The sequence below is a fragment of the Scatophagus argus genome, chromosome 13 (assembly GCF_020382885.2).
Source record: "Scatophagus argus isolate fScaArg1 chromosome 13, fScaArg1.pri, whole genome shotgun sequence".
In the NCBI taxonomy this organism is placed as follows: Eukaryota; Metazoa; Chordata; class Actinopteri; family Scatophagidae; genus Scatophagus; species Scatophagus argus.
In genome coordinates, this window is record NC_058505.1 from 5,774,403 (window position 1) to 5,800,680 (window position 26,278).

Below are 26,278 nucleotides of genomic sequence, written 5' to 3' on the forward strand. Positions count from 1 at the left end.
ACTTTGACAGCGGCTACTTACATTTGGTCCTTTAGGCCCGGGGAAACCGACAGGTCCCTGTGGTCCTTGGGGTCCCTTGAATGAAAATAAAATGAAAAAGGTGAGTAGAGAGAAGAATGGATAAGAAGCACAACACAACTTTACACAGTCACTGTTTTCTTCGGTTACCAAAACCAACTTTCTTCCCATGATTATTGGGAAATCACTCAGCCACCCTTTTATTATAGATGTAAATTATTTTATGGCAGTCTCAGCGTGATGTAGAGCACATAGAATTGGGTCTCTGCAGGTAAATGAAACATACTTTTGTAATAGTTAACTGAAAGCTGGTAATCAGCAGCTATTGTAGAGCGCATACGCCCATTTGATTCAATTCTGATTTGAAAAATAGCTGCGATTCACTTTGAGCTATGATTCAAGAACAATGCACCTGATGTACCTTCGCTGTCACCAACTCAGTGCACAAAACTTCAAACTTTCAAGAGGCAGTGATCAAAATAATAATTAAAACAACTGCAGATGACACAAACCCTCTCTCCTGGCGGTCCAGGAGGTCCATCATTGCCTGAGGTGCCCTGAGGAGAGAGTAAAAGGCACAGAGAAAAGTTGTCAGCCTTGTAAAAACTAACAAGTGTGAATACAATTTATGCATCACACTGACAGTGAGGTTATCAACACAAGCCAAATTACATTTGTAATTCTACATGAGTCAGCACTATGTTAATATCATATTTTTATTTTTTTAAATGATTTATGACAGACTGAGCAAACGCTACGTGTAAAAGGCTGCACAGCATGTGAGCAAATTGACCTGTTCATCGTCATTGTTTCTGTCTTTTCTTACTTAAACGTTACATTCTATTGTCTACAATCTGTTGACTTCCATGTTCTCTCTCTGTATAACCTTAACCATGTAAGCGCATTCATTCTCAGTGGTCTCACCGTAAATAAATTCTGAAAAAGCCCTGGCTCTCACCTTTGCACCTGGCTTTCCTGTTGGTCCTCTAGCACCGCGTCCACCCCGAGGACCCTGTACACGGTATATAAAACAACAGAGCAGTTGTAAGGGGTATAAAAAAAAAAAGCATGTTCAGTATTTTGATCAAGAATAAATAAAGAGAACATGAAAAAACAATAAAAATTTTCTGTGCATAGCTTCTTCCAAATACAACAAAATAAAGCCCTTACAGAACTACACAAAAGCAGACATTTTCTTTTGAACACAGTAAATGATTCATGTGTAGGACAGAGCTGGCAGACAGTTCAGATGCCTACCGTTGGGCCACGTTGCCCTCTGGGGCCTGGTTTGCCAGCAATTCCCTGAGAAAGAAAAGCAAAAGCTTTGATTTAGGAGGACAAAATCATTCCTTGTACCTTCAGCAGATGTAAGTACGTTTTGCTCTCTTTTTAGAAGTTCAAGCAAAAGCAGTTGTATAATCACAAATACACTCAAACGTCAGACAGACACAAATGTTGAGGGGGGACTTTAGTGAGGGAGGAAATTGAACCATCAGAGCATCTTTGGACAAAAATAAATAATCAAATTGCAGCGGTAAGTGGTTACCCACAGGCACTTGACAGCTTGAACTACCTGTCAGTTGTAGCATGCCAGGGCCAGGGGGGGCGTCTGCCTCTCAGTGTCTGTCTGAGAGCAAAGACGTGCCTCGTGAATAACAACCCTCCCTACCATTTTACAACCCTCCATCTCCTCTTTCCATCTCTAACCCTCTTCAACTGGAACACTCTATGCTTAAATAGCCTATTTACAGTTGTCAGTCATCACCAGAGTGCTAAATCCTGATCATGCTACAAAGCCAAAACTGTGGACATGGTGTGGCTCTGTCACTTTTTCATATTTGTGTTTGTTTTGGGCTTTTTTGTCACAGTCTGGGTTCAGCTCCTTGGTCCATATGAAGGGAAATTTCACTGCTACAGCACAGGATGTTATGTGCTAACTTTAATGTTTGGGGAAATCCCTTTCCTGTTTCAGCATGAAAAGAACATCAAGTCAGGGTTTGATGTCGAGGGCCATCCAGCACCTTTGGGATGAACCGGAATGACCTCATCGCCTAATATCACTCAGGCTCCACTCATCATTGTGTGGAGTTTAAAGTTTAAATTTTGCTTTTCAGACAAATCACTAAAATTAGTGGTACTATTTGTAGTCTAATACTGTTCTTAGGGATAGAATGATATAGTTTGACTTTCTTAGGCTACCAAGATCATCCTGTGTTTCAGTATTCTATCATATATTTAATACGTCTACACTTAATTCATGTTCTACACAGAAAAGCTCACAGTGACCTTCTACAGTGTGTACATGTACACAACTTTAAAAAGACAGAGAATAATGAATTTTGTGGCTCACCCTTGCCCCCTTCTCGCCATTCGCCCCAGGGAATCCAGGGAAGCCAGTGGAGCCCTGCAAGACAAATAAAAGAAAAACACTGAGAGAGGAAGAAAGGAATGAGAACAATGGGGAATACATTAGAGAGTTGGAGGACAAAAATGATGTCTACCGTAGTCTGCGTCCAGTTACAATGCTCCAGCAGCACCATTCACTGCCATACTGTCATCATATGGCTACAGTTTATAGTTTGAGTTTCCACAGATAAATGAGAAGCTTCTTCTAATGTTTAACAGGATCCCAAAGGGAAAGTCTGCCCCTCACCACTTAGAGCCTTTCTGACAGGCAGACGGAGGCGCTATGAGGTTGTTAGCACAGTTGGGAAGCAAAATAAGAAGATAAAAAAGGCAGTGGGAGCAAATAAAGACAAAGGAAGGGAAAACAGTAGATCCCCCTTGATACCCATCAGCAATTTGGTTATTGGAATTTTGCAGGCTGTGCCCTCTGATAGTGGTGATGTTGCCAGTCAAACAAAGACTGAGAGGGAAATCGCTGTTGGATGAGTAAAAGGAGTGCCAAGCAGCTTACTAATACAACCTCCCTTTATGCAGCATTAAGTGGCACAAATACCCTGTATATTCAGCCAATTTAAGTTCAATATTTCTTTGTCTCAGCTGCACTACAAGGTCATGTGCCTGTCTGGGTGTTTAGAGTTTAAAACTTACTCTGATGCAATGCACATCTATAGTGCTCATTACTGCTCACATGCATATGTATATGAGGCATAATACTGTGCAGTATAAGCAAGGGCACCACAACAAGGCAGCGTGGGCAGAATTGCAAGAGGTAAACAGTCTGACATTGTGGAGACAGCAGGATGGGAGATCTATGCTGCTTAATTTGTTTTTCACAGAGGTGCAGTTATGGTAAACTGAAAGGAGAGCTGGTACTGGACAAGCCTGACTTGCACCACAGAGATAAGACAGTCCACTGAAGCTATTGCAAATGGCATGCAGAATTAACGGTGTGGGAAAGCTGTTAACAGAGAGTGATGGGGCACAGCAGCCAAAAACACAGCCAGAGGAGGGACTCGTGCACAGGCTGATCGAGATGGATAACGGATGCAAGCGGGCCAAGACTTTGACCCTGAACCTCCTCACGAGGACAATGGGACATTTTAGAACACTGATGATACCTTCCAATGGGAACGTTTGTCTACCTCAAACAGTCAACAGCACTTTATCTTTTTAATTCTGAGAGTAAGTTAAGACCTGTCAAATATTAGGTATCTTTAAAACGCCAGCTTTCTTCATTAGAAGTTACTGAGAATGGCTTCAAAATCTTTGTTTTAACTTAGAGTGGGTGTCACAGATTTCAAATGCTAGATATTTCTCTTTTCTTTTTCAGAAGGAAACTCTTTAAATGCAGGCTATAGTGAGGCAACCATGGCACTGTTTATACCATGTCTTTATTTTAGCTCCAAAAACATTTTTGAAGTATATATTCTTGAAAGAAGACTTGATCCTCGGCTCCACTGGGAACCATTGTGGGCAGCCTTTGTTTAAAATTATTCATGAATACAAACAAAGGAATACCCTTCTGTGTTTCTGCTCTTACCACACACTTTCACAATATATTTGTTGTCCGATTGCACTAGTGAGGAGTTCTTTTCTGGAGCAAAATATCCAATAATTAAAGGAAGATCAAGTGCTTGGTGGAAAGAATTCTGTGCAGTGGAATTGTAACCCTAAATCGTTTGTTATTTCCTCTGAGTCTTTCCCACTTTGTGTTATTTGTCCAGGTCTCTCATTAATTTGTGTGCTACGCTCAGCTCAGATCCTGCTGACATTAACAGACAGAGCGGGACACTTGCCGATGTGGATGTTGTGAGAGTAGGTGTATCTGACCCATCATATCAGTGCCAAGCTGCCAGTGCTGACAGCAGCATGGAGGAACCAGCTGCAGCAGCACATCTTGATAGTGGAGCTGTGGTACAGTGGTCAGCGCTACAGCACTAGAAATGCCAAAAATGTTAGATAATGGCCAGAGGAGTTTAAGTAGGGAGGACAGTTGATGACCGCAGCAGGTGACCATGCCACTTAGTCTTCCTGTAAGAGTTGTGAGAGTACAGCAGGTGCCTGCTTGGGTTTGTGTTAGCATGAGTAAGGATTAGTCAGCAAATTAGCAGACAGCAAAGTTTCGAAGAGTGGAGGCTGGTCAGACAGACATGGGTGGAAGGTTTTGTAGTGTACCATAAACATTCACAAACAGTATTAGCCATATGCCAGTGCATTATGTGCCCAGACACGAGCCTAACAGCTTCACTGCTCACATTACACTGAACACCGACTACTGCCCCTGACCTCTGACCTCCCAGTGGGATGGGGGCTTACACCATCAGGATTTCTCTGCACTGATCAGTACAGATATCAGACATCATCACTCTCATCACACACCTTGGAACCTTGTCTGCCAGGGTATCCAGGTAATCCAGGGACTCCAAGTTTTCCCTATAAAGGAGAAGAAAAACAAAACAAGACAAAGAAGATGAATTCTCATCGTGTCACCAGATACACTGTTAGAGAGTGCAGCAAAGAAGCACAGAAGAACTGCAAAAAGCAATAAACTTAAGTCATAAAGTTTTACTTCTAGAGTGGGAATTTTTTTTTAATACAATGTTTATGAACATGACATCACTCATGCAGATGCCTTTTCTGCTTTTAATCTCAAATGTGAATTCACTGTGGTCCATTTTCATCATTTTGGACTTTGTAAGGTCAGTAAAAAGTACAGGAAATCTGATGTAACTGTGCTTTTAAAGTCAAGTCAGATATTCTTAGTTTTATTTATTTATTTATTTTATTATGAACCCAGTACTTCCGACTCTTGTGGGCACAAATTTGTGCTTCTACTCTGATATTATGCAAATCAGGGGTGGATGTAAAATGTATAATTGATATGACAAATTGTATTGTGTGTATTGACGTCAGGTGGGATTAGCTCATCTGTCTGGCAAGTCTTGATTTTAATTTTAGTAAAATTACTGAAAAACTCCAATTAACTTTGGAGCTACAGGTAATTTCCCCTCAGTCTTCCCTTTTAAAGTCATTTCTAATTATTTCTAATCACAAGTCCATCTATGGTTGTTTATATCAGAATTACTCAGAGAACACTGCTGTGTTATCGTGATGCCATTTTAGCCACAGCAAACAACAACAGCAAAAAGTTGTAGTATAAATACTGCAGTACCATGAAGCTAGACTGTCTATGGTAAAATCAAAGATCCGTGGGGATTATGTTGGTAACATAAAGCCATTTAAACGGGACTGTTGTCAAGATGAAAGGAGGAGGAGAAACTCTGTAGAGCTGTAAATCTATAGTAAACTTCTCTCTTCAGACTGCTTTCTCTAAAGTGCATTAAAAATACCTGTAAGAAAAAAGCAACAGCAAAGAAACAGACCTTGTATCCTACATCTATTAAAATATGAGTATTTACATATGCATGTTGTGTCTTTTGTCACTCTGTAAAGCATTTTCAGTGCATTTTTGTATAATTATGCAATTAAACTTAAACCTGAGCTTGAACTCACGGCACGTCAATAAAACACACACAGACCAAAATGAGAATCCCTGGCTTTACAATTCAGTCTTTGCAGATATAGATTATTTACCTTCTCTCCAGCTGATCCTGCGGGTCCAGCTTCACCGCTGGGTCCTGACTTGCCCTTGGGGCCTTCAGGGCCATCCTCCCCTCTGGATCCTTGGACACCAACCTCACCCTACATACAACAAAAAAAAAGGAAACAGTGTTATCTTTACTACTTTATCACTCTGTGCAACTGTAAACATCAGGATTGTGTTTGGAGACAGTGATTCACCTTGTCGCCCTTGAGACCCATGTCACCTTTGAAGCCAGGGAATCCGTCCTCTCCCTGAAGACGAAAGAGATAAAACAAAGATCTTTTGTTTAGAGCTGAGTGTTCTATCAGGTATCACAGAGACAAATCTGATCCATTCCAGAAATAGTTCATATCTGAAATACTTTAAGTAGCAATAAAAGAGGAACACGGACTTAGGGGACAAAATCAGTGAAGGTTCATCGTAGCAGTCTTGTGGTGCTGCTGGCACTCAAAAGTACGAGGATTCCTTAGGATAGTTTAATAGTGACACTTTGTGGTCACTTAAATGAAGCATTCACATGAGCAGTTTTGAAGTTACGTTTCACCGTCTCTGTTTCTTTGTATTCCACTGACACCTGGTGGTTAAAATTCAGAATACACTTTTCAATTTTCTCGCACATTTTTCTCCTGACAGCTGTGTTCTCTACATACTGTATGATGTACTGATGCCAGTTTTCCGACATGTCTTAAGCAGGGAACCACAAAGATACTAAATCATAACACAATAAAATATGATAAGCATATAACATAATGTGCAACTTGGGACTGTTAAAATACTCATCCAACAGGGTTTTATGGCTGTTACTGAACACTTTCAGTATTTTTAGGTAATCACTGAAGGGCCACAATTTCCTTAAAATTTTGAGGAAAATCAATCTAGTGACGCTGAGGTAGCAACAGGCTAAGTTCAGCCACAGCCATCCAAGGAAACAATGGCAACAGACGAGTCTCTGTTGAAACCTCCATATCAACAGCCTCATTCCCGTTTAATGTTCCACACTCCATTAGAGGTCAGTGGCATGAGGACTTAACTGCCAGTCTGATGGGCCTTTAAGAGGTTTTCCACTTGCTGGATTCCAAGGAAGCCTCATTTCAGATGGCATTACAACTCTCTATTGTTAGAGGAATGGCATATGTCAGTCATGCTGAGGAAGACGAGAAGAAGTGGAGGTGTTTACCTTTTCTCCTTTGCCACCTTTCAGGCCTCTAATTCCCTCAGCACCCTGAATAAAAAGAAGAAAAAGTCAGGATGAAATTCAGAGAAAATGGAAATTTATCACGGCAGGGCGGTACTGTATGACTAAGATAGTGCTTACTTTGACACCACGAGGCCCAGGGTAGCCGATGGATCCCATAGGACCAGGAGGACCCTAAAATATTGAAAAAAAAAAAAAAAAAAGAAAAAGTGACATGATTGGTGGACTAACTATAAGTATACATCAACCTTTACTGTAACGTGTCTCTGTTGTGTTAGATCATTTTACCAGAGAGAATTTCTGCCCTCTGATCAAAACAGAAAAGCATCTGCTACTGTACCACCAGACTACAGAGAAGCATCAGACTCCTGAACTCATCCTGCACAATCCACCATGATATGTTTATTTTTGTGGCTTAATTCATCAGTAAGCTTTTTGTGTGTATAGCATGTTGAGCTACCAGTTTAGTTTTATTATACAATCTTGTGTTGTGTAATGGCAATTTTGAATCTTGAATAACCATAAAGATAACAGACAACGTCACCTAGGATCCATTATTATACCGCCTATTGCAGTTTACCACACAGAACAACAAAGTGGCAACTGCAAGAAAATCCCAAGATTAGCCAGTCACAGGAAAGAATGAATATGCCTACTTAATGTGGTCTATTTCTGAGACAGATTATCTAAATTGTGTGGCTAAATTAAACCTCACCCTACTGGCACACTATTAGGTTAAACAAATGCTAAACATAATTATTTGCCAAGTCTACCAGCATTTTCCCTGGGGAGTGACACATCTGATGAACCTTTGGGAACAACTGCAATTATATACTTTCCTTTAAAGCTAAAGTTAACATCAAAATTACATCACACTTACCGCCAGTCCTTTCTCGCCTGGAGGTCCTTCTTTTCCTGGGTGACCCTGTGAAAGAAGTCCAAGAGATTTATTTCATCAACAGTTGATCATCTTGTCAGGTGGGATTTTGACTGAATGACCTAAAAATGAAAAATGTCATACTTACAGGAGGGCCATCAGCACCAGCAAGGCCAGCCAAACCTTGTTTACCTTGAGGTCCCTACATAGAAAAAGCAAAAAAAGCAAAAAATAGGAAGAGACAAGCAGACAGTTGATGGATGAGTGTGCATCTCTCCTTCTTTAAGAGTCTTAAGAAGTTTATCTACTTTAAAGTATTATTAAAAATCCACAAAACCACAAACAGAATATTGCAAGTTAGACAAAGTAAGTGCTTCTGCAGTAGTAGTCCTATGGTAATGAGTGTATAGAGTGTGTGTGAGTCCATGTGTGTGTGTCCATCCTTGTGTGTGTTTAAGCCTTCAGAGAAGCCAATAAAGGCCTATAGCCTCAGACGGGAGTGTATCTGCAGAATCACTTATGAGGCCTCGACTGAAACATTCACTTATCGGGGCAGCAGAGCTCAGTTGTGGTGGGAGGACTAAAGTAGTGACTGGAATCCCTTCTTTACTTACCTTTTCACCAGGAGGACCAATCGGACCTTGAGGACCAATAAGACCCTGAAAGACAATTGAGGTTGGTCTGTTATTAGAAAAGCCAGCCAAACATGCAGCTTTTTTCCATAATCACAGATGATTTTGACCAAAACAAAGTGGCACATTTGAGGGAAAACACTTTTTGGGAAAGTCCTTGCATAATTTTTATGTTGTGCTGTGCTTGTAATTTCCTTATTTTGTTATGTATTCATCTTCTTTCTTCCGCACTTCCAGTCATTTGTTGTTGTTGCTTAGCTACTTCCTGCTGCTTATTCAGATGTGCTCAGATGTGTTCATTCAGCTGTGCAAAGGGATGTTTGTTCATTTCTACAGTCATTTTAAAGTCACACATCTTGCAGCCTACTTAAAAATTCACCACATGAAACATTAAAATAGTCATTAACAGTTAAAATAAGCGAGTTGTGTTATTTTTCTACAGTCCAATGCCTTCCCTGGAAGGCATCAATCTGCATCTGGCCAGGTATAACTAAAATGAAGTTATTTATTCAACCTGTGTACCATCAAGGCAGGTCCCTACTAATACTTTCCAGGGGAATGACGCCATCCTGCCTGCACTACGAGTGTCAGCACGACTGAAAAGCTTACCTGGCAGTGGTCATTTAGTCCTGGCTACAATATTGAGTGTACTGTTTCGTATTAAAGATGACTGCAAAATGGAATGTTTTTCACCGTGCCATCAACTGGACAATGTAATTGGGTTGAGTGCTATCAAATCAGCACAATATGTCTCATCTCAGCAGGACAGGATGAGGAGAGGATGTTTTTCCTCTTCGCGACAACAGAAAAATAATGTTGGTTTGCAGTTGTAAAGTTCTTTGTACAGTTTTGGTTTTGTTGAATGTCCTATCGAATGGCTGCGACTTAGGGACTGAAGGATGGAGAAAGAAATGACAAAAGAAGAAGTGCTAAAGAAAAATAAGGTTGTTAATGTTTCATTAAAAAAACAGGAATTCATAGTTCTTCTCTTTGCACAATGCATATGGCAAAGAAGATGGAGCATGAAAAAGGTCAGACTGGGGCAGAGAAGACGACAGATGACAAGAAAAGGATGAAGGGATTGTGCAACAGACAAACAGGAAACAAGAGAAACTTACATGTGGACCAGGCAAACCCTGCTGCCCAGGAGGCCCTGGCTCTCCTTGTGGACCCTGCGCATAACAAAGTGGAGCAATTAATATTTCCAATCGTTGCAAGTGATTCCATTTGATTCATCGTATGTTACACTTTTAATCTGCACAACTGCTGAAAACAAAACATTATTACCAAAGAATTCTGATAATTTAGATGCTGGGCTCCTCGAAGAGCAAACATTAAAATGTTCTGTCACACTGTGGATTCGATGAGAACTTTGGGTGACCTTGCTTGAATATCTTGGTTGAATTTGCTTTGTCCAATCGATGCTGAGAGTGTGAAACAAAAAGGTGCAAATGGTGGAGAGAAACACTTTGCTGTCTGTGTTCCAGCCTTATACAAAGTTATGTTTAGTTCCTATCAAAGCCAACCCTAAAATCTGGTGACTGGTCAGAATCTAAGTTTGGCTATGAAATACTGCTTTCTCTAAATACACGCTGTGGGGCCACACAGCCATCTGGGTATGGATTAAAGCTAATAAGGCTAACTGGAATGGTGGGTTGTTTGGTCTCCCTGCTGAGATTTAGTGCGTCACAAACTAAACATATACAAAAACAGACAAGACCCTTGTGAAGCAATCTGTTCCAGCTGTTACAACAAACACTAAATACAAATGCAGAACTCTAGGAAGTTTAGTTCGCCTGACTGCGATCGTTAGATCGAACGCAAAATGCAACGTTGGGCATCGATCAAAGCTCTGAATGTAGTCAGTAAAAACATTTGCTTTCTTTACTCGTAAAGGATGCCTTAAAAACGTCCATATGTTGGAGTCTGGTGTGAGCGCCAGAAGTTTTTATAAACCATTTGGGAAGCACTACTACTGTGAATACTTTGTTCTGCTTTGATTTTTAGAATATGCAGAAATCAATACTAAATTTGGAGAAATTAATAAGAACCACAACATGTTGCTATTGTTTTGTGTCCCTTTAACAGCTGCTTATTTCTTCGGCTCAGTGACTCAGCGACCACAGACAATGTGTGGGCTTGTCCAGCTGTCCTATTCAATGATTTGTTACCCTCATACTAATGTCCCACAGAGACCATCCGGGAAGCTCAATGCTTGCTGTGACCATGCACAGAAAGTTTTTCTGTTTCATCCTGTACTAAAACTTAAGGTCTCTTCTTTGTGGGTCTTCAGTCTGATCCTTTTCAGATTTTGTAGCTGCTGCAAAAGGTCTAAGAACTATTAAAAGACACCTATCCTATCATCTACCATCTCTAATCAGAAAATGACCTATGACCTCCATTCTTGTCGTGTTGCACAGGGTTAAAAGTCAATGACCTGCAAACGGCCTCAGGGAGGCCAAATTACATTCTGATTGCTTAGGTGGTCTTGTGTGCAGGACAGCTCCCTTTCTGACAGTCTGATTTTATAATCCCTGCGTCTAAGTATTAAAAAATTAGCAAAAGATAAATATTTCACCATGTTTCCTTTGGGACCAGATTGTCCATCAAGTCCAGGGAGACCCTAAAAAGATCAGAATGTGACAGTGAATCTCACTGAACATAAGTTATGAGTAGTATGAGAAGTAAGGCATATAGGAGATGTTCTTACACGCTGTCCTCCAGGACCCGCAGACCCTCTGGGACCAAGCAAACCTCGAGGACCCTGTATATGAAGACAAACACAGGTTTAAGACCAACCCGACTCAGATTTGTTCTTTTCTGCTTCTTCTTGCTCCTATAGTTGAAGCAAAATGATAATAATTAGATTCTCATAGATTCAAGATTTTTAAATGAGGGAGAAGGAGTAGATGTGGAGGTATTTTATAAATATCGTAAAACTAGTCAGGAGGGGATAGTTAAAGACAATTATGTAAAATATGGTAAACATGAATTCTGTCATGTTTTGTCTGAAGATATGTGTTTTATCTATCTAGAAATAAACTGGCATAATGTACAGAACACTAGGTGCACTGAAAAGCCTTAAAGTGTGTAAAATACTGACCCCTTGTGGTCAGATATAGTAACTGCAGTGGCATTTCAGGGCATGAGCATCAAAGTTGTTTCTTCAGTTCAAGTCAGACACTTAAATCATTGCCCTCATTGAACTCTTTCATCTTATGGACAGTGTACGTGATGAAATGCTGTGCAACTTTTTCTTTAAAAGAACAATGTTGTTCTGGGCATGACAAAGAATAACGATTTCTCATGCAACTCCACGGTCCATTTGAAGTGAACTAGGCAGCATATAGCAATTTCTCTTGGGTAATGACAGAACAACATATTTCCCAGTTCTATTTTCTGATCTATTATTCAGAGCCATTCTGTCTCAGCAAGGTTAAGATTACAAATGCAATAGTCCTTGCAGACAGGAATGTCGTTACAGTTGCAGAGGAGAGGCGGGTGAGGCTCTGTGTTGAAGTAATTGCCAACACGAATGTACTGGAACGGATGAGGGGGTGGGACTTGTGGTCACACAGGAAATGAGAAAGATAGTGGTGGCATATCCATCATTTTCTTATCTTTGTCCTGATTAAATAACATATGGTTTAACAATACTTTCCAACTGTGTCATCAGATAGCAATAAATACACTTACGCTCTCTCCTGCCACACCTCTCTGTCCAACCTGCCCATCTTCACCCTACAGATAGAAAGAGAAAGAGTCCATTATCAAGGAATGCAAAGCAAATTTTAAGATTTTGGAAAACAAAGGTAAGTTATGCGATGACTGATGAGCCACTTACTCTTGGGCCATCCTCTCCTGGAGGTCCTGGAGGGCCTGTAGGACCATGCTCTCCCTGGAGGAAAAAAAAAAAAATCACAAGAAAGGAGTATCAGCAAAGAGGGGGAGGGGCAGGTCACAAGAGAGTCCACATGTTCGATCCCTGCAGCTAAGAGAGGGAGAAAAACTAGCAATTTTTACTTGTTCAAAAAATATATGGGTCAAAAATGCAGAAATGATGAGACATGATGATGAAAAGAGAGCAACAAAAATGGCAGTGAAACTGGCTTCCTTTAATCTACAGCAGGCAAGGTCGCCACAATTGGCATGGACCTATAACATTTCTCTATATGGACTGGCCTACCTCTTGTGGCCCTGTAATTACTCGGTATAGGATAAGGCATGACAGCCTGTCTAAAAATACGCCTCTGTGATCCCTGTCCTTTCTCTCTCGCTTTCTATGAGGACCCAAATTCCACAAAGACCAAATTCAGCACTCCTCATTCGCCTTCAGGCCTGGTTAAATGCAGCCCCAAGCGGTTCTGGAGTCGGTCCCAACTCTCATAAGTGGTTTAAACACCCTAATGGCTTCCACTGGTTCAGAAATCATATCTGTCAACGCTGGAGCCTGCATGAGAAGATGAGATGTGGCCTTTGAACTACCAATCAGTCCTGATGCTGCTGTAAGAACAGGGTGACTGAGATCCATTTGGATGTAGAAATAAGAGACTCTAGGATCTTATTTTTGGAGACAGATCGAAGTCTTTAATAATGTTTGTTTTCCAACTTTGTTCATTGACCACACCCAAAATTCTTTGTAGACTTACTCTGTGCCCCTTTTCTCCAGGAAGACCAGGGAGACCATCAAAGCCTCGGTCACCCTGAAAGAGAACAGTAACAAAATGGTCGGCTCTAGTAGTCACTTTGGTGGAGCATCTTTTCGAATGCACATCACGGACACTCAGTGGTTTACTGGATAACCTGGTGTGTACTTTACCTTGGGTCCTGCCTCTCCCGGTATTCCCCGAGCACCATCTGCTCCATTACGACCCTGGAGGACACGTAAATATCATGTCAGGCTACATGAAAACTGCATTAGAAAAAATATCTAATTATCTTGCATGGTTTTAGAGAATAAACACAGAGAACATGTAATCATTTTTAGTTAAATAAACATGACTTTCTGAATTTACACGACACGCAGAGACAGTTATTGAGAGCAGCTGACTTATTTGAAATACGGCCATGTCTGACACTAGAAAGGCACTGCAGCATTGATCCTCACACTCTTGTTGGCATGGAATATTAGAAATTTGGAAATTTAAACTTAAACTTCTGCAGCAACACAGTGTTTCTCAGGAGGACATGGATCAATAAAGCAATAAAAGATAAAAAATCTCCTGGTTGAGCCTGGTTGGAAAGAACTCTTACTCTCTTTCCTGCTTTCCCTGGTAGACCGGTTGGACCTTGAAGACCTCTGGGTCCCTATGAGCAAAACATGTAAATGTAAAACACTACACAATGAAGACTTAAATATAATTCAAGTTAAAAATTACATGTTGAGATGTATGGAAAATAAATGATGCTCTTCTCACCTGTGGTCCAGGGTCACCACCGTCACCTTTAAGTCCGGGAGAACCAGGACCTCCCTATTAAAAAAACATCCACACAGATTTCATAAATAAACCTAATGCAATTTCTAAATAAAACTAAATATTCAACAGAAAGACCTCCTGGATGATCTTTCCACATGAACAAAATCTCTCCTCATGTGTAGATTGACTGAGGCATGAAGGCAGTGGCAGCAGTGTGAAAGAGCAGAGGCTTCAGCTATTATCACTTTTATGATCCTTTAGCTATCACAAGTAATTTGCTGTATGTGCATATGCTGTTTTTCTATTTGTTTTAAATCAGTCATTCAAAGTGGATATCATGTGTTGATGGAATAAAATCTGCTCTCAGACAGATAGGGAGGAAAGTGGTGCGTGTGTGAATATTAGGAAATGACAAATGCTCGAAACAGGAAGGAGCGCTAATCACCAAATGTGTTTTTCATCAACTGTGACATGAATGGATCAATGATGATCCAAGTGGATCAATGATGTGCCTGTGCGTGTGTGTGTGTGTGTGTAGAGGGTAAAAGCTACTCACGACAGGACCAGATCTTCCTGTCATGCCCATTGGCCCTGGGGGACCTCTCATAGCCAGCTGTGGATCAGACAGAAATCGACCCATAAGCCATTGGTCAGCTCACAGTATAGACACGTCTGCATTTAGACTCGTCTACACCAACTGAGCGAGTCAAAACACAACATTTCCTCTTCTATCACAAGACAAAAGTGTTGCCATGTTTTCTTTGCTGTCAGCTTATTAGCATCCAGTGAAGTGCAGTCGTAGTCTGAACAGATATGCTACTCATAGTTACTAAAATAAAGCAGGAATTTGTGATATAGAAATTGACACAACATCCATTCAACTAGCTGGGAATAAAAGATAAAGAAAACACATAAAAAAAACCACTCTTTTAGCTTCTGTATAGCGTAGAAGCTTACAATGTGCAAACATTAATTTGTTCTTGTTCAGAGTTTACCACTCTAGACTTTGTTCCTGTTCATGGCTGACCACAGTCTTGAACTGCCAAAAAAGTTGTCTGGGATTCATTGGCAGCCTGACATTGAAAAAGTGAATTTTTTTTAATTTGAGGAAAGGCAATTCATGCCCTGTGCTACACTTGTATTGGTATATTTGCATTGTGGTGGTTGTGCAAACTGAACAATTTCCCCCTTCGATGCCCTTTACATTTTGAAGAACTTACAACCTGTGCTATGCTTTTTCTTTTTCCTGCTTCGTGCCAAACCTCTGGCAGAAAAGACAAATACAGAAAGCTTTCAAGACATTGCTAAACACCAGCTTTGACAGCCCTGCAGCTCCACAGAGCATTGTGAATGTGTGAATATTCAGTGTTTGTGCAGCACTTAATGACTACCATGTGGGCTACTACAGATCACACCTTCCATACAGCTGCATAATTCACCCTGTTTTTCAACAGTGCTACGGTTATCAGGACCCCTGAGTGAGTGTGAACATCTGGTGTGGCTTTATATACTACCTCACCTGACACAGGTCTGTAGTTTGGGATTTAGACTTAAACTTACAGACTGGGACTTGTGAATAGTGATTCCTTCCTTTGTTATTTACAAAAGTTTCTGGGTCATTTGAAAGTTTTCTTTTAAAACTTGTACTACAGAATACAAGAAGACACAAAATCATTGTAATCATTGTCCTCTAACCTGAGAAGCACCAGGGTCATATTGAGCAGTGGCGACTTACCCTGGCCTGAGATAGGATGGCCTGAGCCTGAGCTTCCTGAGCTGAAACCACAGGTCCCTTGTGTGACTCACCACCAGCACGGAACTATCAACCACAAAACAAAAAAGAAACACAATTAAAAACAGATTGACTTGTCTCTTTTTACAGAGTGACGAATCTAATGGTCTTCCCTGCTGAGCGTGTTCAAATATTTATTCTTTTTCTTTGTTGAGGCTATAAAGCTGTCTCCATTCCACACACACAGACACATTTGCACATACATATGCTGACACAGAAGCATGGGCAGCTCACACACACATACACACACACACAAGCAAAATATGTGTCACCAAGCCCTTCAAAGCCTCAGTCGCTGGTTCCACTCCATTGCACTGGCTGACATTTATAAGGTAAGTGATTTATAACCCAAAGAAAATAAGGTTGCAATCCTCTGGCCTACTGGTGATGCTATGAGGCAAACTTACTAAATGAAGTGAGTTCACGGACAAGCGCTTGAGATGAAGAGCACACTACGTATAGGAAATATGACAGACAGCCCAGTGGGCTTGCGGAAAGTGGCAGGACTTACTGGAAGCATCAGAATGGTACCTGGAGGCCCAGGGACACCATCCGAACCAGGAAGACCAGGACGCCCCGGAGGACCCTGGAGAATCAGAGACAGGCAGTTAGTTCTTAGTTCTAAGATATTATATCTCAGTGTGAATGTCACAATTGGAGCTGAGGTAAAAAACAAAACCACAGTATATGAAATCACAATTAACTACAATAATGCTATTGAAAAGGCCTTAAACGGTATTGTTATTGACATACACAACACCAAAGTACTGAGTTCATTCATAAACTATTGTTTTGTTGACTTATGTGTATGAGTGTGTAAAACTGCTGACAACATTTAGTTTCACGTAGCTATTAAAGAAGACATGTATTCTGCCATGAGATAACACGATTATTTTGCTATTTCATGAGAATCCCTGCAGGCACTCAAACATAAAATATGAAAAATAAGACCGTCAGTAACATAATAAGCCACAGCAACAACAGCAGCAGTAGTGCAGAGACTGAAAAAGGATAACTGACTAATCCTGCTGAGAAGAATAATACAAATGATTCAATCACACTGACTGCATAAAAAGACCAGAAATCCACAGTCAAGAGGCTACAATACTCACTGAATTTCTGAAAACACAACTGTTTCAATTAATGCAAAGTCTTCAGCAGTGAATGAACGTTTATGCCACATTTCCTGTCAATATATTCTTATAATATATATAAGATTTCACTGACAAACCGACTGACTTCAGTGGCGCCTGCCAGGAGTGTGACTAAAAACTAATAAAAAGCAAATTAAGTGTATGAAAATTGGTCATACTGAATAATATGAATAAGTTACAGAGATTAGATCTTGATTTAATAAAGACAAAGACTTATCTAAAAAGATCAATACTAAGTGCCCAACGTCTCCAGAGAAACCAGAGTCTATTTAGAAGTTTTGTCATGTGCAGTAATCTCAGACAGCCAGCTCAAATTGATGCCATGTGTTCCCATCTGGCTTTTCCCAGAGGTGGTAAAACCCTCCATCCATTGCTGTTACAGTAATCATAGCGACATCTAGTGTTAATGACGGTCCTACATGGCTGGGAAAGTGGTGTCTCAGTGGAAAGGAGAGAAACAATAATTACAAGAGAAATGAGCCGATCAGACGTAGCGTTCAGGCGGATTCTGCGCAACGGAAAGCCACAAGACTGCAGCAACGACTCACTTTTAATCCCCCTGTCAATCCTCAGCAAGACTGTTTCTCATGGGAGGAAATGAAGGGGGGGTTGACTTTTGGACCAATAAAATATTTTCTGATCACTCCAACCCTGTGAAACAATAAGCCTTTTGTATGGGCAAAGTACTACTGGTGATACTGGAGGAGGCATGTTAGGCTTTTTTTTTTTTGGCAATTAAAAGGTTAAACTCCAGAGAGAGAATATGTAGATGTGCTAAAAGGGTGATGAAAGAAGGGTGTAGAGCAATCTTCACATTTGGGAAAAACAAGCTGAGATCCAGTGTTTCTGGAGGGGACAGGCACTTATTCCGTATCATCCAATCAATCAAGTAAATGAGTGGAATCCGATGGTGCTGGGAAAAAGAGTATGAGAAAATTTAGGCTTCTACATATTTCTTATTTAAGTCCTTGAACTTCTCACAGCCCAGCACAGCTGTTTCTCAGAACTTGCTTGGTATATTGGCAGTTTATGGCCAGCTAATTTCCCTGCACCACACCTCGCTGGTCTCCCTACTGCTGCAGTAGTGAGCTGCATTCAGTTGTATTATTCACTCCATGGACTCGAGACTGTACGTCACACCTTTCCAATAAAGAACACACATGAAGGGGCATTCATATATGCACACACTCCCATAATTCCACAAGTAAGATAAATGGCTACGGGCAAGGTTATCCCGGTACATTTTGCCTCAGTCATAGTCTGAAAAAAATATGTTTTGGTTGATATACAACTTGAACTGATTGGTGCAATGTTTTATTCTTCTTTTAGCAAAATAAAAGCAGCTGTTAAATTTTAATGTCCATGGTGAGAAGAGAATGAGTGGCAGTGCTTCTCAGAAACTTGTGTAATCAGCTGTAAAATGAGGCCAGCCTTTACTCACCCTCTCACCAGGATCTCCTGGGGCACCTGGAGGACCCTGCAATCCTGGGGTACCAGGAAGACCCTGAAATCACACACACACACACACACACACATACACTTAGCATATGATATCCCAAACTGATCCTAACCAGCATTCCCACCGCAGTCAATCCAGTGCTTCACATGCACAAGCCAACAAAGACAGAAGCATAGACATCGAGTCAAAAAGGAATAAGCCTCAAAATAAAATAGCCCCCAAACCTCTCTTCTTTCTCCATCTTGCACTCACACTCACAGACACAGACACACACACACACTCATGCACAAATACACACATTCTGACTGTCTGTCCCAGCTCAAGCTTCACTGGCGATCAGGGCTGATGCTCTTTCCATAAAGACATTTTTTCCCTCTTTAGCTGTTCTCCATCTGTGGAAGGCAGACATGAGTGTGGGAGAATGTGATACTCACGGCTTGGCCGGGGGCTCCTTGGGGTCCTTCTATAAGCATCCCCTGAAAATGGAAAAAGTGGATACAGTAGCATTATAAGGCAGCGTGTAAATCCACAGGCGATGGAGAATGGGAGGAAATGAGAGCCAGAGGGTGCTTTGGGTTTGAAGTTGAGGTGTTAACTTATAGCTACAAGACTAAGAAGTGTTCAGCTATCTCATGTTGTATTCTACAATGTATGTGTGTGTGTGTGGTCATCTGGTGATGATATGTGAGGAGGGATGTTAACTACAGCTGCTATTTTAGTCAGTGTTTAGCCTATAGTGGTAAACTGTATAGGACGGGTGTCTTCTGAACTTATGTAGACTACTGTGACATTTTGTGCAATTAAATCTTATCATGGCTGTAACTGCTTTAATTAAATAGACACGACCTTAAGTTCAGTTCCATCAAAGAAATATCTGTTCTTTGTTCAAGAGAGCAGATAAAAGAAAACATTTATTCCCCAGAAAATATGCAGAGAATCTGAAATAGGAATTTTATAGACTTATAAATCATTGTATGCAACTGTTGGAAAGTGTCAGCTGATATGAACACTGATTTTGAACTATGCTACATATCTGAACATTTTAAATAACGAAGCAAACAAACATCTGGCCAGCTAATAGTCAGTCAGTCAGACAGACAGACAGACAGACAGACAGACAGACAGATAGATAGATAGATAGATAGATAGATAGATAGATAGATGGATAGATGGATAGATATATAGATAGATAGATAGATAGATAGATAGATAGATAGATAGATAGATAGATAGATAGATAGATAGATAGATAGGTATTAAAACACAGCAACACAGTACTTCACTTACTGGCTCAATGACAGCAGGTTCACCCTTCTCTCCTTTTTCTCCCAGGTAACTCTGACCTCCACTCACCTGCAGACACAATCCAGACCATTTGATCTTTTCACATAGAAACAGGCCAAACATTAAACACAACAGTAATGAACTGAGCAGGAGATAGCCTGTCCTGTTAGCTTCTCTTTTAAAGTGGTTTCAGCAATGTGCTGACTACAGTTCTTCATGCTTTAAAGGATTTAGGTAGTTTTCAAGGCAAAAAGAAGATTTTTTTTTTTTTGCTGCCTGCTGGAAAAACAAACTGCAAGAATAATTTTGCAAGAAGCTATAATTTAGATTTTGGTCTGACTCCTACTATTTGTTGAGCTTCCTAAAAGACAGGAACTGAAAAAAAAAAAAAAAAAAAAGACCCCAACTGTGCACAAATGCAGAGGTCGTTACCTGACACTATCCATACAATGACTTCACATGAAAAGAATTCACAAACCACCTACATCAATGTGTCCAAAAACCACTAGACTGTACAGTGTAGCCTGAAGAGGAAACTCTTTATGAGAAAGCCATAGAGTAGGGCTGTTGTGTCCTGAGAGTTGAGAGCACTAATGGAGCGGTTCAGATTAACCTAAGGCAGACAGATCTCAAGCCAACTTCCAGTCACTTCCTGCCTCTGAGAATCCAGATCCCGAGGCAAGGAATGGAGCTGGAAGCAAGCCATGATAGACACTACCACAGCAGATATTTCTGTCTGGTTCTAGTTCTATTGATCTAGATGGATTTGATGAAAAAACATTTGCAAAGCCTTAGTTTGTCATCATGTGATCTGAAGAGATCATTGTTGGGATAGCCAGGGAGGAGCATGTCTTTGATAAACAGCAAAGGTCGCTGAGGCCAGGAGGTTATGCAGGGTGTGCCTGCACTGAGAGCTGGGTTGACATCTTTTTATCTGTAGGAGACTTGGATGGACAAGTTGTGTGTTTGTGCTTGCTGGTGTGTTTGCATTTGGTGCGTGTGCATGCAGAATGCTCCAAGCTGTAACCTGATAGCACTAGGAACAATAAACAAAAAGGGCATCGCAGACAACCCATCAGACAAATGCAACAAACATCTTCTTCATCTTTCCACATTCCTGACCACCACCTCCATTCAGCACTTACACTGCTCTCTCTGATTTCAGTCTCCGCAGGGACACCAGGACCAAACTCTTCCTCATATGTTGCAGATGTGGGCTTGCCGTCAACGGGGCCATAATCACCATAATCACCATAATCATATGGTTTCTCCACAAACTCCTTGTTGTCATATTCCTTCAGGTCGTATTCCTTAAACTCATACACGTCAGTGCCAGGATCCACCTTCTTTTCAGTGTCCACTGGGGCTGCTGTTTCAACAGCGACAGTGGGGTCCACCCCGACCTGTTCCACACCGGTGATGTAATCATCCACTATTTCCCCTTCATAGCTCTGGGATCAATCCAGGCATCGAAAAGAGGGGGCAGGGGTTGTTATCATGGGAGGGAACATGGAGGTTTGGTTAGTGAAATGAAACCATGTGAACAGATTCAGTGATTCACATGTTTTTCACAGCAAGATTCACAGTCAGGACAGTAGTATTTAGCACTTAAATACTGAAATTATTGGACAGCAACTAAGTGAAAGTCTCCTGAAGAATTTTCAACTTAGTTGTGCACACACCCATGTATCTAATTTGGGACAGCATCCAAAACTCGACATATGTGAAGCTGCACATATGCTTTGTCAACAGGCGCTATTAATAACACTAACATGTAAACACATTTTAAATTAGTTTTTTCTTTCTCTGCAAAGAAATGTTGCAGAAGGCAATGTTGGATGTTCCAAACTAAACCAAAACAGATTAATGTTTTAAAAACATAAACAGTGTAATAAATCACAGTACAGAAAAATAAAGAAACATGGCATGTACTGTAAAAATATTCATGCAGTAACAGTACAGTTTGATGTCCTAGTGAGGTAATTAAGACTGTATAATCTTAAATACCTCAATCTTACTGAAGAAGTGAAATGCAAATGTTAACACAAACAAGAACTGTGAAGAACTAATAAAAATCCAATGAAGTGAAAATCAGAGTTGAATTTGTAAAAATCTATGCTGTTTAAAAAGAAAAAATCAGACACAACATGCTTATACATTTAAGAGTATAAGATTATTAGACACAAATATTGTCACTCTCTTGAGGAAGAATATTATTATAAGAAAATATTCAGGCCTGTCATGTAGTTCGTGTTGTAAACATCTTATGTCAGCTAAAAATAGCTGCACACAGTTTTAAGCTAACGCTTCCGTAAGAAAACTCGTATCACAAAAGTGATTCACTTCATGGGATCTTATCACAGTCCAAGATTTTTCGAGCAGATTTAATAGAGTTTAAACAATGTGTAAGAGTTTAAACAATGTGTAAGAGTGCTTCCATGTTCTAATCAAAGAATTGGATTTACATACACAGTTCTTACCTCAAGAACAACAACAACAACAACAACAAAACAACCCTCCTCTTTGGGATCTCAGTAAGCAAAGACAAAGGCTGTTTTGAGACTCAATACAACAGCTGTCCAATAAAAATGAACCCAAGTGACGCCTCTTGCCTCTAATAGACAAGCCTAGTGATTCTCTGAAAAGTCAGGAGTTACTGTAGCCTGGCCAGTGCTGTGAATGGCCATCCTGGGAGCTGGGAGGTTTGATGGTGGGCCCATGGAGTAGAGAGGATGGAGTTTAACAATAATCTGATTCTGTAGAACAGATGAACTATGAATTATGAACTTTTTGGCTCTTGCCAGGTGTTGGCGTGCTAATTGGTGCTCACTTTCAGGAAGGATTGGGCCACTTCCACTGGTGAGTAACATCAGAGGTGCACATTTTCTGAATTCAGTGATATTCTGAGGCTTGGATAGGAAGCTTTGCTGGGCCGGATGTGGCCCACAGGCTGCCAGTTGATGATCGCTGCACTATGACATCTTCTAAAAGTTATCTAGTTGGTCACTAACCTCTGTAATCAAACAAGTGTGCTGGCACAGCAGAGCGTATGTTTCCATGGTTAGCATTCTGTCATTTTAAATGCATTTATTATTGACATTACCAAATTAAATATAAACTAATAAACTATTTTTTTAAATAAATGTGTAAAGCTGACTATAGCTGCACTTTCCACCTCAAGGTAAATAACAATAGAATCTGCAGACATTTGGCTGGCGGAGCACACAGCCGTATTGTTTTAGTTTAACCCCCAAATGTTCCTCATTATGTTGTGTTTTATGTGATGGTTTAGCACAAATTAAGACAGGATCTGCCAAATCAGGACATGGCAGAAACATAGGAGATGCATCTGTCTGCTGATTTTCCATTGGTTACGGTTCATTAAATGACAACGTTTTCTGCTTCGGCCCTCATCCAGATTCTGTTTAATGGAGGCAGATTCTCATGCAAATCAAGGAGCATTTTTTTCATAGTGAGACCTCGATGGGTTTCAACCTCCAAAGCAGATCATAAAAATATGTTTCGCTGTTCATGATATCTAAGCGTTTTTTTTGAAATTTCATTTTTAACATGTTACCATATAAATACGAATCTGGATGAATGTTGAAAGACATTGAAAGACAATATTCCTGTGGTCTAAACTGTTCTCTCAAATCAATAATAATTGTACAAAAGTAATTTGACATTATATTACCAAATCACTTAAAACACAGAGTTATCAAACATGTCTCCTGTTCACGGTTCATATCTCCCTGTAAAGAAAATTGATATTCTTGATCTTTGTTAAAATCTGGATTTTTAAAAAGTTACCTGGCCTTGTCCCGCAGTGTCAGTGGGAGTTTCAGGCTGATTTCCGTCCACTGTGGTGTAGTCATACTCACCTGTGTAGTAGTCTCCGCCCACAACTGCCTGAAATCAAGCAAGAACAGCCCACATGGAAAGCATTTGATCATGGTTAAATTCAAGTTCAGGTTATGTTCAAGAGCTTTGTTAACAAACAAATCTATTTCTATTCTTTCCACAGCACCAAGAACATCATAAATGTGAAGGTGATATGGTCCCCTCTAGACATTTGGGGACCTTCAGTACAAGTAGCCGTGGTATATTTGAAATGTGTAGTATCTATTTTGCTAGAAGTTAGGTAAATATCAAATAAAACTTAGAGAGGACATCAAGACATGCTGATAAAGCAGAAGGAGGGGAAAATAAAATTGGGAAAGAGAGGATTGGTGAAAAACTGAAGACTGACATTGAGGAACAAGAGATGGACAAGGTGAACAACAAGAGATCAAGAGGAAGAACAAGAACAAGACATGTTTTTGTGTTTTATGTTATTCATTGCAACAGCCATGATAGCTGTATTAGTCAGGTGTTACCTCCGTCTTGGTTCTTTCAGTTGGAGGAGTGTCAGTGGTTAACTCTCCTTCAATGTAGTCATAGATCTCACCATAGTCATAGTTAGTGTACTGTAAGGAAAAAGGGATGGGGGACGAGGGGGTCAGTTCATTTGTACAATCATGTAAATAGAGCAGCAGAATGTCTGAAAGACATGCTGTACATTATTTACATGGCATGTAAGAGCATGTCAACTATTTGTAAACCACTACAATGTTTTGTATTGTCATGCTATTTTAGAAATAACATGGCCAAATGATGGAAATATCACATCCATATAGAAAACTGAACAATTTTGCATATGGATGACAGCAGCAATTACTGCTTCTCTTCCATCGAAACCTCCTGAGCCTCACAAGGCCCCACTGGAAGGTTCATGTATGCAACCAAGCAAACAGCAATTAAGATTCTTGTTTGCTTTCTACAGGATGTTAGAGGATTAATGTGATGCCAGTAACAACTTATCTGCCTCTACAGCTTCATTCTGTAAAACAACAATGGCCCTGGGGTTTCATTAATGAGCCCTTTCAAAGAGAAAGATGGCCTGACTCATCGTGTGTTGGAAAATTATGGGGAACGTACAGAATACAGTAGCAGGGGGTAAAACCACAGTTACTTTACTAATTTCCTTAAACACAACATTTTGGATCCCCAGAACATTCCACCCTGATATCCAAAAAAGTTCACACAACTCTCCCCACTATTATTATATATCATTACCGATTATTCAGGGGGCACCTAACTAAAAATGGATCCAAGCCTACTACTATGTCTTTAAATCACTTGTGTCGATGAGCATTTACTGGCACGCTGCCCACAACTCATGTAATATTAAACAATCTAGCCATTCATTTCTATGTCTAAACTTTAAGATTCCCACTGATCTGCTGCATTTTTCTTTTAATTCTATGAAGGCTGTCACAAAAGTGAGCTAGATTAAGTTAACAGACCAGCCCCTGAAATGCATCGCTCTATCAGCCCAGGGATTAATATTATTCCCTGGACGACTGCTAAGCACATAAAAATAAAAGATCCACGAGCTGCTGCAGTGTTGGCCTGGCCTCTGTTCAGTGGCCCAGAGAGAGAGAGAAAGAGGTCACACAAGAGTGAAGCCCTGGCCAGATCAACTAAACTGACTGAGAGGAGAGAAGAAGAGGGTCAGAGAGAAGTGCAGAGACAGAGAGAGAGAGAGAGATAGAGAACGGAGGAAGGATTTATAAAGATTTATGGCGTTGAAGTGCTTGGCTGAGCTGAAGGCCTTCACCACAGGCTCGGATGAAAGGCGTAAATACTGAAGTGTGCTCATAAAAAAAAGAAAGAAAAAAGCTCCCCCTTCCTCCTCCGGCATCACTCGCTCTTCCTTTTTAAAGCCAGCTGCAGACATGTGGCTGACTGCATGAGCAGTGTGCTTCAGGTCAAGGAGCATCCTCTGAGGCTAAGGTCATAACCACGTTCTGCGCTTTTGTGAAATTGTGGAGGTTTATTTAACAACAAAAAAAAAAAAATGGTGAGATGTGAAATTGGAACTTTCACAATGGCGATTTGTACTCTGGCTGAAATATTTGTCAGTTGCGCAGTAGAAAAGCAGCTCTGTAAAATAGTGAGCTGGAATGTTTGAAAAACATTCCTGTTACAACTGTACAGAAACCAACAATTAATAAACCAGATTTACAATGTTCTGCATCCAAACGGCTCCCTGCTGTCTTTTTAGAACTGACAAGCTCCTTGTCTTGGCGCTGAAGATTAACTTAATGATGAAGCAATATTTTCCAGGACATGGTACCCATTGTACAGCCAGTATTTTCAAATGGACAACCAGCTTCTGATTTTTTTTTTTTTTTGTATATTCTTAAACCAGGAATCTAAAGTCTACTTTTCCAGGTATTGGAAGTCTAGCTGGGGAAGGAAAAGCTTAAATTTCCCTGGGAGTCTGGGCAGAGCCTGCAGAACTCGTTAGTGATATAAATCACAGGGCCACTCCAAAGTGGGCTCAGGCTTCGTGGCAGGGAAGAAGGAAAACTTTCCAGTGTGAGCTCATCAGTTAT

General features: G+C 40.5%; 1 protein-coding gene across 2 annotated transcripts in view; it reads right to left on the reverse strand.

Annotated features, from left to right (window-relative positions):
* Positions 1-26,278, reverse strand: part of LOC124069803 (collagen alpha-1(XI) chain-like) — a 77,339-nt gene that overhangs the window by 30,162 nt on the left and 20,899 nt on the right. Inside the window, exons 7-37 of one of the 2 annotated variants that reach the window (XM_046409254.1) lie at positions 24,215-24,304; positions 23,649-23,747; positions 20,984-21,289; positions 19,842-19,907; positions 18,989-19,030; positions 18,537-18,599; positions 16,453-16,527; positions 15,885-15,968; positions 14,706-14,762; positions 14,150-14,203; positions 13,986-14,039; positions 13,552-13,605; positions 13,382-13,435; positions 12,577-12,630; positions 12,429-12,473; positions 11,443-11,496; positions 11,311-11,355; positions 9,851-9,904; positions 8,715-8,759; positions 8,249-8,302; positions 8,104-8,148; positions 7,344-7,397; positions 7,206-7,250; positions 6,226-6,279; positions 6,019-6,126; positions 4,804-4,857; positions 2,369-2,422; positions 1,276-1,320; positions 977-1,030; positions 531-575; positions 22-75 (exon numbers count right to left, since the gene is read on the reverse strand). In XM_046409254.1, coding sequence (XP_046265210.1) covers positions 22-75; positions 531-575; positions 977-1,030; positions 1,276-1,320; positions 2,369-2,422; positions 4,804-4,857; positions 6,019-6,126; positions 6,226-6,279; positions 7,206-7,250; positions 7,344-7,397; positions 8,104-8,148; positions 8,249-8,302; positions 8,715-8,759; positions 9,851-9,904; positions 11,311-11,355; positions 11,443-11,496; positions 12,429-12,473; positions 12,577-12,630; positions 13,382-13,435; positions 13,552-13,605; positions 13,986-14,039; positions 14,150-14,203; positions 14,706-14,762; positions 15,885-15,968; positions 16,453-16,527; positions 18,537-18,599; positions 18,989-19,030; positions 19,842-19,907; positions 20,984-21,289; positions 23,649-23,747; positions 24,215-24,304 — 2,061 coding nt within the window. The remainder of the gene's footprint in view (positions 1-21; positions 76-530; positions 576-976; positions 1,031-1,275; positions 1,321-2,368; positions 2,423-4,803; positions 4,858-6,018; positions 6,127-6,225; positions 6,280-7,205; positions 7,251-7,343; positions 7,398-8,103; positions 8,149-8,248; positions 8,303-8,714; positions 8,760-9,850; positions 9,905-11,310; positions 11,356-11,442; positions 11,497-12,428; positions 12,474-12,576; positions 12,631-13,381; positions 13,436-13,551; positions 13,606-13,985; positions 14,040-14,149; positions 14,204-14,705; positions 14,763-15,884; positions 15,969-16,452; positions 16,528-18,536; positions 18,600-18,988; positions 19,031-19,841; positions 19,908-20,983; positions 21,290-23,648; positions 23,748-24,214; positions 24,305-26,278) is intronic. The other variant, XM_046409255.1, reaches the window with a different exon arrangement.